At 35.3% G+C, this 21,345-nt stretch overlaps 1 protein-coding gene across 1 annotated transcript; it reads right to left on the bottom strand.

Moving 5' to 3' along the window:
• Window positions 1-562: 562 nt before the first annotated feature.
• LOC110458773 (semaphorin-5A-like) lies at window positions 563-13,842 on the bottom strand. Its single transcript, XM_021510675.1, has 12 exons — window positions 13,767-13,842; window positions 13,095-13,314; window positions 12,456-12,504; window positions 10,864-10,947; window positions 10,149-10,202; window positions 9,038-9,175; window positions 6,976-7,107; window positions 4,480-4,605; window positions 3,064-3,252; window positions 2,621-2,799; window positions 2,250-2,390; window positions 563-761 (listed from the first exon to the last, which is right to left on the bottom strand). Exons 2-12 carry the CDS (start codon window positions 13,305-13,307, stop codon window positions 642-644), a joined length of 1,425 nt encoding a protein of 474 aa, XP_021366350.1. The 5' UTR covers window positions 13,308-13,314; window positions 13,767-13,842; the 3' UTR covers window positions 563-641.
• Between the last annotated feature and the right edge of the window lie 7,503 nt (window positions 13,843-21,345).

Here is a 21,345-nt window from a genome sequence, read left to right on the forward strand (position 1 = left end):
TTACCTGTAATATCAGTGATTAGCAGATGATTGTATTGCCTTGTGTACAGACCTATAATAAAGTCCCTTTCCCTGTAATATCAGTGATTAACAGATGATTGTATTGCCTTTTGTACACCCCTATAATAAAGTCCCTTTACCTGTATTGGCAGTGATTAACAGATGATTGTATTGCCTTGTGTACAGCCCTATAATAAAGTTTGATGAAAAACTCTACCAACAATGTAGCCTCAAACGAACCTGAAAACTCCATTCGGTGAAAACATTCTTGTTGGAACATTAAAATTTAGCATAAACTTACATAACTTACAGAGGTAAAATCTTCAGCGGACACAAAGCGTACTATGTTAGATGTTCGTCGGCAGCGAGTGAACTACAAACATAGCTTTCCATCACCACACGCCAAGCCCAATGTTATACAGTCGCTTAGTCACTTTCAAATTAAGATTTTATTGTTAATCGTTTTAAATGTTCAGATGACAATTTATCAACTGTTAAGAAATATCAAGTGTCTTCAATAAATGACGACATGACTTTATTATCTTTTCCATTTTTTTTTTATAAATGTTGAACTTTGGTCAAAAATATTCAATGGACAGTTTTTTGTAGCCAACAATTTTATTTGAAGTCTAATAAAATTATCACCACCTAACAGTAAAATAGTTGAACGGATCGTTAGGGTACATTGCATTCGTAAATGTTGTCGTATTTCTGGGGATGTCCATCACTTCTGCTACCCCATCGCAAGTTCTGGTCGCCATCTGAAAACAAAATTAAATCTTTAAGTCATTTGAAACAGGGATACTAAATTAAGTATACGAATTAAGAGCATCATTAAGATCTTTGTGCCAAAAGCACCTTTATTGTTCGAAATTACATACAAAATACTACATTCAGATTTAGTTGAATAATACATATTTAATGATTATTTAAAACGATGACTGTTGAATTGTGTTTCAAAAATAGTTTTAAATGCAACCGAAAAACCAATGAGTCAATCAAGATTGGCTTTAAGATGAAAAATATCCAAATACTTGAATGGGAGAGTTTAAGGACCTCGATAATATTTATTTAAATTTAATTATCTTAATTTTTTATTGATTATTTATGTTGTTCATGGAGAATTTACTTTTTAAATTATTATTTTTAGATGCTTACCATGCTAGCGCGTTATGATTTGTTTGATAGCAAACCTGTGTTAAATAGATCATAAATGCCATACAAAAACAGTTCAATACTTATATTAACGTTTTCTCTGCCATTTCTCTCTTTTAACTTACACTGTACAAGTTAAATTTTAAATTTCAAATACCCGCCTTATCGACAGTCCACACAGATGTGTTCAATAGCCGGAACAGCGTGATGTCGCTGATTGGCAAACAACGTGGTACTTTAAAAACTCTTAAATTTTACTCTACAGTTTAGTATCAATACGATTACGTATGATAGTGTCTATAGGGTGATTTAAGTTTATCAATAGAAATCTGAGCTGAAAGTTATATTTGCAATTTTTAATTTTTACCCCGCAACAACGTTCGTGCATGGATACAGTCAACACTGTAATCCGACCTTGCCCTTCATGTTGGAGTTATTTTTGGAAGTTGAATGAGCAGTATGAACAATACGAATTTGCAGCTTGAGTTTTCATTCGCATCAATGCCAATGTTCAAAATTAATATCAGCCAACTTAATATTTGTAAAAGTTTCATTCCCGCTAGGTGATAAATTATCACCGAAAAGTCGGGCGAATCCAAGCAAATAGTAGGAAGATCATTTGATTCTGTCATGGATAGAAACTTGAGTGTTAACATTGTTTTCATTGCTTATTTCAACCGATGTGCAGTTTGCAGACCTTTGTCTTTTGTTTTGTTGTAATAAAAGTATTTTCTCAGTTTAATTTTTTACACATTTACAATTACATTGTCAAGTCTCACTATGCCCAGCGATATTTCAGCAGTTGTCATGTTTGTTTATATTCCATATTTTAGTTCATGGCATTTAAAGTCCGATCAACGATACAGCTTTCAAATAGTTTATATTGTGACAATGCCATACAAATGTAAATATACGACTTTAAATTATTTGCATAATTGAGCTTTACATTGCAATGTATTTAAACATTTTCTGGATTAAACATCTTCGTTAATTGTCCTTCAGTCGACAAGCCTTTAAACAATTAAGAACTGATCCCACATTTATGAGAAATATAAAAGATCACTTAAATCGTTTTATAATATTGGTAGCTTTACCTTGAATCCGTTGCTGGTATAGGAAATGAAGATGCCGCTAAAACCCTCGTGGGAACTATCTTGTTGGTAGGCATTGTTCCAGAAAGTTGCAATTGGTGTGTACGGTTGGATGGTTCTATTTCCTTTCAAGTCGTACCCGACCTATGACAAACCATAATCAGTATTTGTCAACAAGTTGAAATATACCATGTGTAATGAAACAATTAATGTTCAATTTCATCCGACAGAACAGAACAGGTGGTGTTGATTAGTATATTTAGATTTCGATTCTAAGTGATAAAATTAGTCCGGTTTCCCTTAGTTTGTCTGTCGGATAATACATTTCATGGTGGTTTAAAGTAATTAAGCCGATCAAACAATTTTTCTCCTACCGACATTCCTTTCTTCCAGTCTGTCGTGCCTGGTATGGCTTGGCAATGATTGTGTAGGAAATGGTCACTTCCGGAAGCCCACACATCCGGGCAGTTTGATGGATTTGTGGTGCTCAATTCAGCTAGGGCTTCAATCGTAGTCAGCTTATTGCATTTATGAGAAGAACCTTGAAGGTCATCTTGTTAGAAAAGAAAAAAATAAAGAAAATGTTATGTTTTTGTTATGCAGGTGGGTTATCATCTTATCCCAGATATATAAAAAATAGCATTCAATATCTAATAATAAACAGTCGAAAGTGAACCATTACTTATCTCGAAAGCTGTGTTTACATGGCATTCAGTGAAATTATATTGAGTTTTGTCGTCATTAGCACCTTGTTAACCAACATCAAAACAACTACTACATGTAGCATAACCGTAATAATTCGTTAATTGTAACATACTTGGACATTCCTGGGATCCACATGGTTTGACGTGAGTGTTAGTGTTTCCATTAGCATCGGGAGCACAATCCTGCCCACCATAGGCAGGGGCCGGGTTGGAACAGGTACGTGTTCGAATCTGTTGACCACTACCGCAAGTGGCCGTACAACTTCCAAAGTCCGTCCAAGCTGACCAATGTCCATTTAAGGCTGTTGGAATCAAAAAACCATTACCGCATAGCACATCAAGTTTAGATTGGAAGGAAACAAATCTTTATTTTTCCCCGATAAATAAAGTAATATTTGATGTATTACAATCAAGTAAAAATAATAGCAAAGTGCGAGAATCAGCAGATTGTACATTAGCTACCAAAAATCGATTTTGTCGCATTAAAATGACCGCTCGAAAGAAAAAGGACTTTCACGCAAGAATTTCTTCGTTATAAGTCAAATCAAATTAAAGATGAGAAAACTTCACAAATAGTTTTGTCCCTCGTTTCCTAATATGATAGTTTCCAATCCAAGTCCATGCAATTTCTAATGAAAAGGACGAACAATTGGTATGACCTTGACGTGGGATTAAAGATAAGGGAAAATCAACGAAAATGGTAAAATATTTAATATATCATGACGCAAATGGTTATTTTTAAAAGAATTGTTTTTTACTTATTTGTTACTTTTTATTCATTCAAATGTTTTATTTTTCTAGACATTGATAAAAAAAAAAACGTTATTTAGGTTACAAGAACAAGATTTTTTTTGTTTAACCTACTGTATGATCTTCGTAGGACAGGTATAATCATTTCGATTGGTCAGATATATTTTTACTTGAGACCAATCAAATAGCTTACCGCGCGTCTTTGCCAAGACATATTACTTGGGTAAAGAGAACGTGTATGTGAGCGTTACCGGTAGCATTTCTATTATGTCAGGCAGGTGACACAGATTTCTTCACATGTGTATCTCCCTTTAAAGCCGGAAAAGACAGCTTGTCACCCCCTAGGGGGAAATTGTCCATGCAAAATAGCGTTATCTACGTTAAAATAATAGTATGACGTCACGTCACCAATGCATTGACGTAACGTCAACAGTAGTAGAAAATGGAAGACAGCTCTGGTTTAGCTGGTGAAATATGCAATTGCTTACATTTCATGAAATCACTGCTTATTGGCGGATTTTTTAAGTAAAACAGGATGGGACTAAAACAATCATCCTCTACTTTGAAGGCACAACCTCGGGTAAGACAATGGAGAATATCATCCCGCGGGTTGGAGATTTCTCTGTCACACCCTCAAGGTAGGGAAATACTCTATGTATCTCTTCACATCTGATTGAAGAAGCAAACCCCGGCGATCTTGGTGAAAGCCCTTTTAAATGTTTTCAAAATTGGTAACCGCTTTTTTGTGTTGTTACTAACCCAGTTACTAACAAACGTACGGTTATGACAATGTCCGTTGTGACACGACTGTGTTTCCGTTGTATGATGGGTACAGTGATTGGTGCAGTGACGTTCCTGAACCCCGTCTCCGCAGGTTACACTACAATCACTGTACAACGACCATTCTGAAATTAGATATAACAATACTCAGTAAAAAAACTCGTCTATTGTGTTCCTGGTAACATATCCGAAATGTCGAATTTCCTTGGCACATAAAATAAGACAGAGATTGAATTGATACGCTTTTTAATACATGCGTGTACGTGTAAAAATTGTGTTTTAATGCCAGTAAGAAAACGAAGTATAAACCGTTTCCCGATTAAGAAATTTGTTATAATTATTAACCCCTACACGTAAAAATGACCATGTAAAACTATTGTATTAAGTTATATTTCCTAATACTACAAGACACTTCTTGCTAAAACCAGTCAAACATTCAAATAGTTTAACTTTTCGAGTACAAATTGAAAACTTAAAGTCAAGCATCATCACACCTATGTCTAATGATAATGTTAAATTTAACATATGGTCAAACAAGTTGTACTTGGTGTTTCCATAACACTAGAATACATTCATATGTATTGTTGGCTAACACTAAAGGATACTTGGAGTCGTTGAACCCTCAATCTTTACTTCTTATAACAAGATAACAGCCAATACTTGAGACCGAAACATGTACAACGTTGTACAACGTGGTGTATATAGCAAAAACTGTAGAATAATTTATTTATGTGGGGTTAAAATTTCATGGTTTGCATATACTAGCCTGTTTCAAGGACATTATCTTTCGATGATTTCTGACATTTTCATGTGGATTTAATTTCGTGGATTTTTGTTATCAACGAAATAAACGAAAATTAATGTCCCACGAAAAGTTATCGTATTTTGACCTATTCTATATAAAGTGCCTGATAGTTCGTTTGATATGTTTCAGATTTGTTTACGACATTCCCCGGATTTATATCCTCATCATGACAGTTTTGCTGATTCTAGATGCCGTTTTACCAATTAGTATTGACGACTAGATGTCATTATTTGTCATGTTATGTCATATAGTGCGTGTCTGATTATTTATGTAAGCAATGAATGTTTTAGCAAATGTTGTTATGGTCCTATAACACACATAGCTATCGATGACAAACTTAATAAAGCCGGGTAGTTTTTTATCAGTTTGTCAGCAATAACAATATTTGCTAAAATATTCATTGTTTATATTTACATTTAATAGAGTAGTTATGCTTTATTTAGTTATTTTGAGCAGTTTATGAACAGCAAATAAAGTGATTAAAAAAATGAAATTGATGACGTTACAAAAGCAAATGTTTAGCAGATGCCGTTGCAATGCATTACAGCGGAAGGATGCAGAGCAAATGTAAATATATAATCAATAAAGGTACAAGTTTTCCATTTATGTTAAGTCATGTTATGTCAAACAAAGTCAAGCAATTTCATGGAATGTCATCTGAAATTATACAAATGAATTATTCGAAGTTATGCTATTTTAAGTCATGTGTTATGCTTAAGTAATGGTATGTTATACATGTCTTGTAATGTTGTACTATTTAAACATAAACATAATACCTGAGCAATGGCATAATCAAAAGACACCTATGTAAGCATTAATAACAGCATCAAAATAAAGTGATATAGATAAAATAGGGTAATCAACTTAAATGGCAGGTACATCAAGCATTTGATATCTAAATTACCGTTTCCACATGCTAACAATTTGTCAATTACCTGGTTCACATGCTGACAATGTGTCAATTACCTGGTTCACATGCTGGTCGGTGACAAAAATTCAAATTACCTGGTTCACATACGATTTGTGAACATGTTTACATTACCTGGTTCACATGCTGGTCTGTGACAATGCTTACATTACCTGGTTCACATGCTGGGTCTGTGACAATGTTTACATTACCTGGTTCACATCCTGGGTTTGTGCCAATGTTTACATTACCTGGTTCACATGCTGGTCTGTGACAATGTTTACATTACCTGGTTCACATGCTGGTCTGTGACAATGTTTACATTACCTGGTTCACATGCTGGTCTGTGACAATGCTTACATTACCTGGTTCACATGCTGGTCTGTGAAAATGTATACATTACCTGGTTTACATACGATTTGTGAACATGTTTATATTACCTGGTTCACATGCTGGTCTGTGACAATGTTTACATTACCTGGTTCACATCCTGGGTTTGTGCCAATGTTTACATGACCTGGTTTACATGCTGGTCTGTGACAATGTTTACATTACCTGGTTAACATGCTGGTCTGTGACAATGTTTACATTACCTGGTTCACATGCTGGTCTGTGACAATGTATACATTACCTGGTTTACATGCTGATCTGTGGCAATGTTTACATTACCTGGTTCACATGCTGGTTTATGACACTGTTTACATTACCTGCTTCACATGCTTGTTTATGACACTGTTTACATTACCTGGTTCACATGCTGGTCTGTGACAATGTTTACATTACCTGGTTCACATGCTGGTTTGTGACATGTTTTTGTTTCACTTTGACTGTGAAGACCGTAACAGTGATATGTACAATGCCGTGACATAGTTCCATCTCCACAGGTAACGGAACACTCGCTAAAAGTGGTCCATACTACGGCAAAGAAACAATAGAAATAGTTTGACATAAGCTACAGGAATGTTTACAGTAATGCCGTTATGACGAAATTGTTAAATGTAACAACAGTACGACAACATTGGATATCTATGTATAAACCTAAACTGAGGTAAAAACATTTAAAAGAAAAAATAAAATTTAGACTGTTGAAATAAAAAAATAAAAAAGGCAAAGAAAAAAGAAAGAAAGAATATGTGGTATGTCAAAACGTTATCTGAATAAAGTGAACAAATCTACATGAAAGACCAAGGGGACACTAAAACTAAAGGTAGGACAACATCTACATCTTCAATTTCCGAAATGACGTGTAAAATCCATCAGGGCACAATATTGGTGAATAAAGTGTACAAACAAATTAACTATGAAACAACGAGTTCCGAAAGACCAAAAGGACCCATTATGTATCAACATCAATCAAAAAGAACAGGAATCGAAATAAGGTTCTCTGGACAGGTAAGTATTTCAAGAAAGATATAAAGAACCCGTCATGGTATATCATGTCCAAGCAAGTAAGACATATCTTAACCAGCTATGATTTGTTAACATGAAATTTAGTGTATCATAATACCTTCTCTAACAGAGTCTTAACTAGATATAAGAGAAAATTATTAGTGTTATTCATTTACTAGCTTTCCCGTTTTACTTACAATTTGATATCAATATAAAAGTAAAATAAAAATATAACATACAGTTCATATGAAATGTTATAACCGAACCGAAGAGTCAATACAGACAGAAAACAGAAGCCGACGAGATACTTTAGTGAGACATAATGGAAAACCACTCTGTGGAAGCGATGATGTAATTCGGATTTTAGGCGATTCTGGCTACACGTGTGGCCAACATGGCGACTAACGATGCTCTCATGATACCTCACCAATTCTATTAGGTAGGAAAATAAACTATAATGAAAACGATACTTTAGCGGAGAAAATATGAAAAAACATTACTTCAAATACATGTACTTGCTCTACTGTAACCACCAGTTAGAATTATACTAATAGGTTTGTCATACACTGATTCAATCGAGGAGTTGAATATGGTATTGTCATTGTACGCTATATCATCATGAATGTTCAGTAATTGCGGGAAAGGTTATTATCATTTTTTTATGACTGAATTAGACTTATAATGTATATAAATATTTCTATATTTAAGCAATAAGCTGCATAGATGTTGCAGATCTGCTGGTAGAACCGCTTCTTGTGCGGCAGACATACTGATGGTAAGCGTGATATGTTCGTCTGCGATACATGTTGTAGTGTATACCAGTAGGTCTGCAACACAACACATATGTAGTGTATTGCTTATGTTTTTGTTAACATATAAGAAATGTACCGAGAATTGTGTTTTCCCTACAATTCAAAATGTCCAGTAGTTTTCGGCGAGTACATGCGCATAACAAGAACTAGAACAGAGGATCAACTGGCGTCATGCGCGCTGTTTTCCCCGAAAGTTCGAAAGATTTAGTTTTAGGAAAAAAGAGGAATATCTAAACTGAATAGAAAAATCATATTCAACTAATGTCGAATTAAATTAAGTGCTATTTAACGTTTTGAATAGTTAATTTAAGGAACTATTTTCGGAGTGTGTAGTCACGCAATCGTACCAGTAGTGATCAGGCTTTGTACTCATGAATAACCCGTAGCAGCTGCGGTTGTATTCTCATACCTGAACCTCGTCATAGAACGAATACTGCAGGGCATTACCGTAAGAATTGAAAATATTATAAAATCAAACCAGTATCTGTGTTTTTATTACGCGCATGTACACATCCACATGTGTGCTTCGTTCTCTTGTTTATTTATCATTCTGTAAAGCGTACTGTTATCTATGATGGTATTTATATAGCTATATATTTAATATAACAATCTCCTTTGTGACATTTAAGGCAGCTTTCTCATACCAGGACATGATATCATGTGTTGACATGTTTCAGTTTGTGTATGTGAGTGTAATGAGTGACAGCGATTTGTACAGGTCCGACTTCTGGTTCCCTGCCCACAGCTTCCACTACAGTGGCTCCAGTTAGACCACTCCGGACCTAAACAATGCCGAAACAAGACTATTTCAGAAAGAAAAACAAAATAAAGAGGAAAATTTCTTATAACTTCCCACACTTATGTAGATTTTATCTATTAATCACATGAATATGTAAATCAATGTGCTTCCGATTTCTATTCAGTTCCTAAAAGACATTGTGATTAATAAACACATAATTTGATTTTTAACAAAAAATTACAATTTCTATTATTATTTTTAATTAACAGTGCATTCACTTATCATTTAAAGACAAAATACTTTAAGTTCATGTTAATTCAGCATCGACCTGTTTATGGTCTTCTTTTATGGTCACTAGGAACGAAGCTGGAATTGGTAAAATCTGTAGCGCACTGAATTTTGATTGCATACCTTTATACCACAAATTAAAGTTATGACGTCATTCATGTAAATATAATAACGTCAACAATTCAGTTAAACATTCAAAGCTGATACATGTAAGAATATCAACTGAATTTTGAAGGGTATATCAAAACACCCCAATATTAAAACGTCACTTTGTCAACAGCTGAACGTATATCTGCGGGTTTGATTGCAGTGAATGAAAAGAACTGCACTGGTTGGAAATGCCAATATCATCTATGTTACGTGTTGGGGAATACTGACTTGGACGTGAATTTCAATATTAAGTCCACACTCGTTAATTAACTTATACATGTCCGAGTATTTGCATTTCACAAGAAATGTATTCTCACATGTTAAATCAACTGAAAATGAAATAAAACGCCAAATTATATTCAGCTAAATACAAAACAGTTGGCATTAATAGTTCATTTTTTGTAAACCTGTTTGATATAAATAAATAGATAAATAAATATGCTAACAAAATCTTTTAAAGTTTGAAGTTACTAACCTACAAGCTGAATTAAAAGTAACGTTTCATTAGACAATTATTGCTTTAATAATATGGATTGAATATTCAAATTGTTAAAGGGTGAATTAATCTGTAAACATACCATCATCCTGATTCTGATTGCAACAGTGCGCACCACATGAATAACAATATACTCCTGTAAATTATAAGTACATTATGTAAGCTCAAGGTTATATACGTAATAAGAATGAAAACAACAGCGAGCATGTTTTCTAACGACTTAATTTAAAATTAAGCAATTACATGTAAAGCAACAAACAAATAGTTATGGTTGATACTGAAGTCCAATATATATAGGGCAAATTATTGCCGTGTCGACTTATAGCGAAGATGTTTTTCACATGGAAGATAAAACAGTTCCCTTCTTGTAGGTTACACCACTAATGTGTAACATTATAATGTTAAATTTGTTCTTATGGTAGATATAATAGTAAAACATTTTTAGGACAGGCCTCTCACTAATAACATGCTTTTGTCATGGTAGAAAATGAAGTCCGATATTTTAAATCACCACATTTTGTCAGGTGTAACATCGCTATGTTTTTTTTTCATATGGTAGATAATAAAGTTTAATATTTGTAGAGCTTAACTAACGAGTAGCATTTTTTTCATTGTAGAAACTGAAGTTCAATATGAATAGAACAAACCAATATAAGTAGGATAAACAATAACAAAATGTTAACGAACATGCGTTCCTTGTGGCAGGCAATCAGGTCCAGCATGAGGACAAATAACACTAGTCTCTTCATTCTGATTGGGCATAAGTACATTTGTATCAGACAGAAATATTAACTCACCATGGTGATGGGAATTTCGATCGTCACAACAATCAGATTGACAATGGGAAGGACAGAACGAGCCTGCTCTCCTAGAAAGTGTACCTAGGTTAATAGAAATATACCATTTGCTAAGCAATTTTTAAATATAACTTGTATTCATAAAATAATTGTGATGTTTTTGGCAAACCTTCTATGTTATATACATTGGTTATAATGCCATTTATTTTGTTTGCTGACCAGTCTCATTAGTATTGTATTACCTTCAATACACGACCATCATGCTGCTAGTAACATATTGTTATATGTATCCGTTACAAGTAGTTAGAGGTGAATAAATTATTCTGGACTCAGCAATTAGTAACTGGATACGGATTAAGTGGTAATCGACATCAAATGCAAGAATTTCATTTCATTGAAATGCACATGTAGTGTACATATTACACAGACCTTATAGACTCGGAACACATAACACACACCACAGACAGAGATTTATTGACAACGCTTATGAAGTGTATTATTATATCATGTTATAAATACATAATAATATGAATCCGAGAATAATCATAGCAAATATGTATAACACTGTCAAAAATATAACTATTCGCTGGAAACCTTCGATTAATCGTTTCTCAAAAAACCTTCACTTTGCGGGACTTTTATGAATAATGATAGAGATGGGAAAACTGATGATGATGATGATGATGACGATGGTGATGATTATAAGGATAATGGTGGTGGTGGTGGTGGAGGTGGTGATGCTGATAAGGATAATGGTGGTGGTGGTGGTGGTGGTGGTGGTGGTGGTGGTGGTGGGGGTGGTGTTGGTGGCGGTGATGATGATTATGATGATGATGGTGGTCTTCGTAGTGGTGTTGATGATGGTGGTGGTGTTTGTGGTGGTGGAGGTGGTGATGATGATAAGGATAATGGCGGTGGTGGTGATGGTGGTGGTGGTGGTGGTGGTGGTGATGATGGTGGTAATGGTGGTGATGGTGGTTGTGATGGTGGTGGTGTTTGTGGTGGTGGAGGTGGTGATGATGATAAGGATAATGGCGGTGGTGGTGATGGTGGTGGTGGTGGTGGTGGTGATGATGGTGATGATGGTGGTGGTGGTGATGGTGACGGTGATGATGATAGACACAATATGTCGATAGTAATGTCTACTTTTTAGTGTTCATGATCTTATACTTTGGAAGTTATCGAATAAGACATATAGTAATTTATTTTGAAAGTATCTTAACCATGTATAGGAATAATATACTCCTTTTGTTTAAATAGTTAAATAAAAGTAATGGCTATAATTGAACTAATGAATCGGCTCTCATATAAGAACACTCGATGAATGATATGCTTAGCAATACAATTATCCTTACAGATATAGACGAACTCCATAATCACGTATGCACACATTTTGTAAATGTCGACTACATTTATAGCCCTTTCTTAATATCTTGAAACTAAAATCTTTTGTATAATGTAGGGTCGAATGCCTAAATTTTCTACTGTATTTATGTATGTAAATTTAACTTCCAATAGAAATTGGCTTATTTTTAAACAATACAGGATAATACAAAAAGTAAAAATTTTACTGAAAATATACTAGGTGTTACCTGTGCACGGCTTACGTTGCAAAGCATCAGATTCAAACAGGTAACCAGACTGTAAAAAAAAAAAAAAAGTTATTACTAATACGTCAATAAACAAAATGGCTACTTCAAGTGATTTTACTTATATTTGGCCGGTGGTTATATGATGAACCAAATATAATTTATCAATCTATTTGGACATTATGCTATTTAATTTTGTTTTGTTGAAAATTATGTACTGCTCTATGAATAAAGAGATATGTATACTTTCGTGGTTTGTTTTGCCACAGGTGGCCGTTGGTATGTTCCTACATGCGAGAGATGATAAAAGTGTTGTCATGACAAACAATGACAGAACAATGTAACAATTTATTATTATCAAAATGTAAGTTTCCATCAATTAAGACTTCGATTGCCTTCGCTACGTAAACTTGATAACTTTACAATTCAATACACGACACAACGGAAAAAGACATAAAATGTTAAAATATTCTGAAAGTTAACAAAAGTTCCAGCGAAACATTCCATTTTGGATAGATTTTTCTCAGGTAGGACCTGCCCATACAAACAAACGACGGTTTGTGTCTGCGGACCCAACTCCTCTGGCAAATAGATTGACTGTTACTTATCCCAACTCCTTGCAACAACAAATATATAACTTACAGGTCCCTGGTCTCCAGTGATTTGTAACCATCTGTCACTTCGTGTAAAGTCAGACGGTTTCAGACACGAGCCTGTAGCCAGTTTTCCAGCCACTGGAGCTGTTGGACTTGGCATTGTCCGTATGACCACATCAGAGTTAGTACACAGACACTCTTCTGCTCCCAGGACTGGGATCAGGCTGGTGCTTAGCATAAACAGCACAATCCGTAACATCGTTGTTCTGAAATAAACTATTATTGCAATGACATCATATTGGCATCATTCAATGTTTACAACATATACATTTGCATGTATAACTGTTCAGGGGAAGATAACCATTGGAATAAGAACAACTTAATTGTGATGTTAAATATGTCAGAATTTTAAGATAATTACATGCAATGTAAATGTCAAATGTTCAGTATATGTCCTACTTCAACCCTGGCCTAAACACAGTTTTGTACTACAATGCATAATAACGTTTAAGGTAAATTAAATGTCGGACTATGCATTGCTAATTTGTACGCCATCTCATTAGCACGTGGAGTTAGAATTTAAACAACATAGTGTATTTAAATAGCAATGATTCCATAATCTTTTCATGTTTATGAGAAATATTTCGTAATTGTTTCAAGATAACAAGATATGCATTTATATCAATTTTATAAGAATAGCTTGATGAATTTCTTTTACCTCTGAATTCTGCTTGTTATGTAGTCAACTATCCGTGCTTATCAATTCCAGCTCCCGAACTAATGCTAGATATATCTAAAGGTGTGACCTGTCTGATAATTCCGGTACTTAAATCGGTCACACTCAGCTTTCATTACACCAGGCAAAAATATGTTTCCGAATCTAGTGGTGTCTTTCTTTTTTGCTTGAGATATAGTGATTCCCAATTTTTTCGGTATATGTGAAATATCGGGTGAAAAAGTATATTCTGTTTGTATATATTTATATGCAATCAATGAAACCTATTATTTGTTTGACTAACAATGCTTTCAAGATTGATAGTATATGTTCGTGATAAGTAAACGTGCCTGATGCAGTGTGATTGATGTGAACTCTGTTGTCCATATGACGTGAAGGTGAACACTGTTGTCCATATGACGTGAAGGTGATCTCTGTGGTCCATATGACGTGAAGGTGAACACTGTTGTCCATATGAGGTGAAGGTGAACTCTGTGGTCCATATGACGTGAAGGTGAACTCTGTGGTCCATATGACGTGAAGATGAACTCTGTTGTCCATATGACGTGAAGGTGAACTCTGTGGTCCATATGACGTGAAGGTGAACACTGTTGTCTATATGACGTGAAGGTGAACTCTGTGGTCCATATGACGTGAAGATGAACTCTGTTGTCCATATGACGTGAAGATGAACTCTGTTGTCCATATGACGTGAAGATGAACTCTGTTGTCCTTATGACGTGAAGGTGAACTCTGTGGTCCCTATGACGTGAAGATGAACTCTGTTGTCCATATGACGTGAAGGTGAACGCTGTTGTCCATATGACGTGAAGGTGAGCTCTGTGGTCCATATGATATGAAGGTGAACGCTGTGGTCGATATGACATGAAGGTGAACGCTGTGGTCCATATGACGTGAAGGTGAATTATGTTGTCCATATGACGTGAAGGTGAACGCTGTTGTCCATATGACGTGAAGGTGAACTCTGTGGTCCATATGATATGAAGGTGAACGCTGTGGTCTATATGACATGAAGGTGAACACTGTGGTCTATATGACATGAAGGTGAACGCTGTGGTCTATATGACGTGAAGGTGAACTCTGTGGTCTATATGACGTGAAGGTGAACTCTGTGGTCCATATGACGTGAAGGTTAACACTGTGGTCTATATGACATGAAGGTGAACACTGTTGTCCACATAACGTGAAGTTCTGCTTTTATTACTTCGTGAGCATATTTTAGAACGTTATCAACTGTTGGTTTTTACTTCTAAACATGTCGTTGTAATGTGTATGTACATAGTATACAACTATTAATATGGTAAAAATAATTTTTTATGAACTTGAAAAAGTTATAGTTTTTCCTTGGTCAGTATTTCTATTTAAAGCTTTTAGCAGACCACATTCACTAGCACAAAATTCCATAACTTTGGAATTTTAACCTAAACTCTTCGACAGTTCCGAATTTTTGATACAGGAGTTTTTCGCACCTGTTCCCTCTGGTAGCAAAACACAGCCAGGTCCTTCAATTGTCCATTCAGATATATCGGTAATGTGCTGTCTTTGGACGACACTAAATAATATTGACCATGTTGATCGTATGTATCCTCCTCAGATTTTGAAGGTTGCTTTTTTCGATTTTGCTCATAAGTGAGCCTGGTAGTGTTATTGCCACTACCCGAGATGGTGACACGACATTACTTTGTTTCAACAGAAATGTACATGACAAGTGTTGTCGTTTCTCCTCAGTAACACCTGGTCTTGTCTTATTCTCCTTCTGCTTTTTAAATGGTCTTCATAGAAACTTTGCCTTGTTTTTTTTATCTAGTTTGTTTTATCGATTACGAGTTTGAATAATGTTTCTGTTATTTTATAGAATTTGTCATTTGTATGGAGTGCGGCTATTGGAATTACGAGAAAGTATCAAGTATATAATAAACAGTATTAAGGTTCATTATTCGAAACATATCTAAGTCCCTTTGATACTTCGATAGAAAGTCTTATCTACGAACTACATGTAGGTTGTGATAAAGCGGTACATAAGAACCTCAAATAATTATTACCAGATTCAGGACAGTGTATGATTTGTACATATTTGTTTAAATTGGTGTTGACAACACATTGAATGATGAACGGCCTAATTTTTCGCATTGTTCAGTAAATAGTAGGTAAAGAAGAGGACGACCTTGGGCCGTATTCACGAAAGCGTTCACATGCTCGATTCCACACGTCAATGGTGGAGGTTTGCCTTTAACAGTAACCTCCCTTTAACTTCCGTTTGGAAATTACTGGAGTGATATCTAACATACTTAAACAAAGCAGGCTGATATTGTAATTGAATAGCACTAGCCACTTTATGAAATTTAAATTACAATAAGTTTGACGTTTTGATAAAAGGGACGAATGTGGCACAGTGGGCTTGTCAGAAATGGAAGAAAGCTAAAGGACTGTATAAAGAGCTATGACGGAAAACTTCCCTAAGTCGGCATTTATAAAAACGCGAAAAAAATTGATTAGTAAATAATTTTTCGTATCGCATATGCATAGAATAGATATAAAACCAATTAAATATGAATATAATATCAATAAAAATTAAATGCTTGTCAACGCAAGGCTCTTAGTATGCAAGCTTCGTAATACGTGTTGAATAAGCATAACTTAAATTTATCAAAGTTTTTCATATCTTATTGTATATCATATTGTATTTCTTAATGATGTGAGGATTTAATGGACATATTTCAGAATATTTCGTAAATGCATGTAGATGCAGGAATTTTACAAATTGGTAGCCAGTTTACAACATAAGATTAAGATAAAAGAGTTATTCCACTTTACTTATAATCCATTTCAAATTTATTACTACTTTCAAAATTAAAATACGATTTCTTTTTACAGGTATTCATTATTTTCATAAACAAGTGAACAAAATGGCATCTACAAATGGGTAAGAATATTTTGATTATACATAGAACCAAAAAAATAATATTAAAATTAATATTCAATTTACCCCCAAAGGATAACAAAAAAAAAATCATATATAATTTCTTTAACATGAATTAAATTTAATTAAAATTAAAATTACATTTAACCAAAAGGATACCATTTATCAGTTTCACATGATAATAACGGTATAAATAAAATCAAATACATTGCATGGCAGTTTAATTTAAGATTGATGAAAAAAGGGTCTTAACTATTAGGCAAGATATTTTATTAATAAAACATGAACATTGAACATGTACACCATTTTTTACAGAAAAAAACTAACTTTCAAGAGTTCTGTAAGCGAAGGCGACTTGATTCCAATAACTGATGGAAGTGATTGTATTTTGATTAACGTGCCTCCATATTATATTTTACCTCCTGTGCCCACATTTTGTAATTATGCACATGAGACTATAATGCAGATATTTATTTTCGGGGAATATATTTTCATAACGCCCGATGAACATTTATCGTATAAATTGGACCATGAAAACATCCAGGATGGCAGTGATAAAAATGCATGCAATGTGTCATACATGCAAGTCATGAGTGTACATGTACTTTTGGGGGTCCCTCAAATGATCTGTCCATTACCTCCAGCTCTCACACTTAGGGTTCTAGTGTAACTTAGCCAGGACCTTGTGATCTGTTTTCTGACTCTAGTGATACAAATGATCTGTCCATTACCTCCAGCTCTCACACTAAGGGGTTCTAGTGTAACTTAGCCAGGACCTTGTGATCTGTTTTCTGACTCTATTGATACAAATGATCTGTCCATTACCTCTAGCTCTCACACTTAGGGTTCTAGAGTAACTTAGCCAGGACCTTGTGATCTGTTTTCGGACTCTAGTGATACAAATGATCTGGCCATTACCTCCAGCTCTCACACTAAGGGGTTCTAACTTAGCCAGGACCTTGTGATCTGTTTTCTGTCTCTAGTGATACAAATGATCTGTCCATTGCCTCCGGCTCTCACACTTAGGGTTCCAGTGTAACTTAGCCAGGACCTTGTGATCTGTTTTCTGGCTATAGTGATACAAATGATCTGTCCATTACCTCCAGCGCTCACACTTAGGGTTCTAGTGTAACTTAGCCAGGACCTTGAGATCTGTTTTCTGGCTCTAGTGATACAAATGATCTGTCCATTGCCTCCGGCTCTCACACTTAGGGTTCCAGTGTAACTTAGCCAGGACCTTGTGATCTGGTTTGTGGCTCTAGTGATACAAATGATCTGTCCATTACCTCCAGCTCTCTCACTAAGGGGTTCTAGTGTAACTTAGCCAGGCCCTTGTGATCTGTTTTCTGACTCTATTGATACAAATGATCTGTCCATTACCTCTAGCTCTCACACTTAGGGTTCTAGTGAAACTTGGCCAGGACCTTGTGATCTGTTTTCGGACTCTAGTGATACAAATGATCTGGCCATTACCTCCAGCTCTCACACTCAGGGTTCTAGTGAAACTTAGCCATGACCTTGTGATCTGTTTTCTGACTCTATTGATACAAATGATCTGTCCATTACCTCTAGCTCTCACACTTAGGGTTCTAGAGTAACTTAGCCAGGACCTTGTGATCTGGTTTGTGGCTCTAGTGATACAAATGATCTGTCCATTGCCTCCGGCTCTCACACTTAGGGTTCCAGTGTAACTTAGCCAGGACCTTGAGATCTGTTTTCTGGCTCTAGTGATACGAATGATCTGTCCATTACCTCCGGATCTCACACTTAGGGTTCTAGTGAAACTTAGCCAGGACCTTGTGATCTGTTTTCTGGCTCAGGTGATACAAATGATCTGTCCATTACCTCCGGCTCTCACACTTAGGGTTCTAGTGAAACTTAGCCAGGATCATGTGATATGTTTTCTGACTCTAGTGATACAACTGTACAAGGGTCGTGCATTAGCCTTGACAAAACATCTTTAGCATATGACATGGATGACATTGTGTCCCAATGCACAAGTTCTTCCTCTTGTGCTTCTGTAAGACTTGTGCGAGGGTACAAGAGGATGTGCATGAGAACTGCAGACCCAATTATAATAAGCAGTGAATCTTCTGGGAAAATTGTCACTGATTCATTCCGTGCTGTCTAAGACACATTTAATAAATGTATAAATATTAATTTCATTATTATCGTTTGTATTCAAATTTATTTTGATTATTTATTTTAGCTCACCCTAGCAAACATTATCACATTTAATTGGTGGGAGGGACAGCATTCATCATGGATTCATCATTCATCATTCATCATGGATACTCCATGGATTTTAACCACATATGGTATGAATCTTTAGTATCAGTAAATTTCTGCAAATGAATATATATACAACACTTTTTTTTAATTTCTTCTATATAAAACAATCAGTACAAGTTATGCTACCTTAAAATATATCACAGTCATACTGGTGTTCTTCAATAGTGAAATTAATTTAATTTAATTTAATGACATTTTATGGTAATATTCTATAATGATAAAGCATATAAAAGAATATGGAGACATGGGATATTTAAAATCAAAATCGGTTTCATGACATCACAAGGTGCAAAATAAGATCTTATTTATTCCCTTTAACACATTTCTGACAATGCACAACATGTTTGTTTACTAACCTCATTGTTTTGTACTAGGATATTAAGGATGCTTATTTATTATTTTGTTTCATACAAATTCTGAGGAGACATAAATATTTTACATTTTGAACAGCATACAGTTTTTCATCTAGTAATTTTCCAACTTTTTTTCATGAACTGTCATTATGTCAATGACCAACCAGAGCATTTCTGAACTGTTAAATCGAGTTCAAGGAAATGTCACATTGTTCCATCAGCTTGCTTGTGAATTGTCTGGGAGACAGACAAACAGTTTAAATAAACTTAGCCTGCATGTTAAAGCTAGACGAGTAATTGCTAAAATTAAACAATTAAAAAAACCTCTGACAAACATTTACTCAATAAATACTACAGAAAACAGTTTGTTTTTCCAACTTGTAGACTCTCTGCTGCTGCAAACAAAAAACAAAGCAGTATTGCAGCAAAAATCATTTGCTCAAAAGCCAAACCTTGTCATTCCAGTATAGGTTAATTAAAAACAAAAATCAGAGACTACAGGACACAGTTATTTTACTTCGTAAAAAAAAAATAAGAAAAAATAAAGCAAACCAAGTGTAAATACAAATTGATCACAAAGGAGTGCAGTGTAAGTCAGTCAAGAATACAACCAGCTGAAACTTGAACTTCAGAATGTATACTCTCTAATTGATGAGAATATTAATGATAAAAGGTTGCTAAAGAAAATTGATGACATTTCTTTTCGTGACAGTGTTAAAGGAAAACCATATTCATCCAAACTCAGAAAAATATACAGTTGCGGGACAGCACAACGCAACAAAAACAGCGTGCGCACACCGTGCATACATCGTTCACACACCGTCCGCACATCGTCCACACATGGTGCGCACAACTGTGCGATTAAGCAATCGTTCGCCCCGTTGTGCGCTTCTCTCCGCACAACTGTGCGATTTGGTATCATTTGTAGATCAAACTTACGAAATGACAAAAATACGGAAGGCTTGTATGCGATAATGTACACTGTATATATCTGTCATTTCTCATCACAATAATGAAGATTATACAATTTCACAATGCGTGTTACACAGTATTACAGCGACCGTTAGGCTGCCAAGAATGGGTTTGGCTCCAAGGTAACAGAACAGGTAAATAACAATTTTATGAGTGTCCGGAGTTTTACCTGACCAGTGCCTGACACGCAGAGCTGATATGCGATACCGTTTGACCGTAATGAATAGTATTTGTTATTTGCCTTCGTTTGCCTATAGCTCCCCTTCACCTGGATTTTCACACCCCGGCCTTACCCGACGAGTTACGTAAATGCCCCAGGCGGGGAGAAAACTACGGTCCAGGTACATGTACAAAGTGGTTATGTTTACCTGTATACGGGATTGTGTTGTGATTTACATGAGTCGATTAAGTTTGTTTAAAAACACAGAAAACAGAATTCCTAAATATGAGTATATATAGACAGAAAGATAAGTTTATAGATGTTGCTAGAATATAGAAACATATGTAAACATCAAATTTATATGTCTAAACACGAAACCGTATAAATTATTAAGGCATTTCTCAATTTACACCAACCACGATTGTTATCGCACAACGTCCGTCCATCGTGCGCACATATGTGCGCAAGCAATGATCGTTCAGCTTTTTATCGTTCGCCCATCGTGCACACACCGTTCGTACACCGTGCACACATCGTGCGCACACCGCACATCGTGTAACGTTGTGCGATCCCACAACTGTATTAATGTTTTTTTAAGTTGAAATGTTGCTTCGGAGCATATTGCTCCAATCATCAAATCAGTACTGGGATTGGTAGATGTAAACATTTGCTGTAGTAACCTGCCTAGTATGTCAGCGGCAGCGTCCCTTACCTCAGAATTAGGTATTGTTGCAGGACAACATTTAACAACATTATGTTGGTGTCCAGTTTTCAACTGGAGAGAAAGAGTTAACAGCTGGTGTTAGAGAAGTAAAAGATGGAAAAGCACAAACATATGTTGACACAACCAAAGAAATTATACGT

This window comes from Mizuhopecten yessoensis, unplaced genomic scaffold (genome assembly GCF_002113885.1).
Source record: "Mizuhopecten yessoensis strain PY_sf001 unplaced genomic scaffold, ASM211388v2 scaffold9761, whole genome shotgun sequence".
NCBI lineage: Eukaryota > Metazoa > Mollusca > Bivalvia > Pectinida > Pectinidae > Mizuhopecten > Mizuhopecten yessoensis.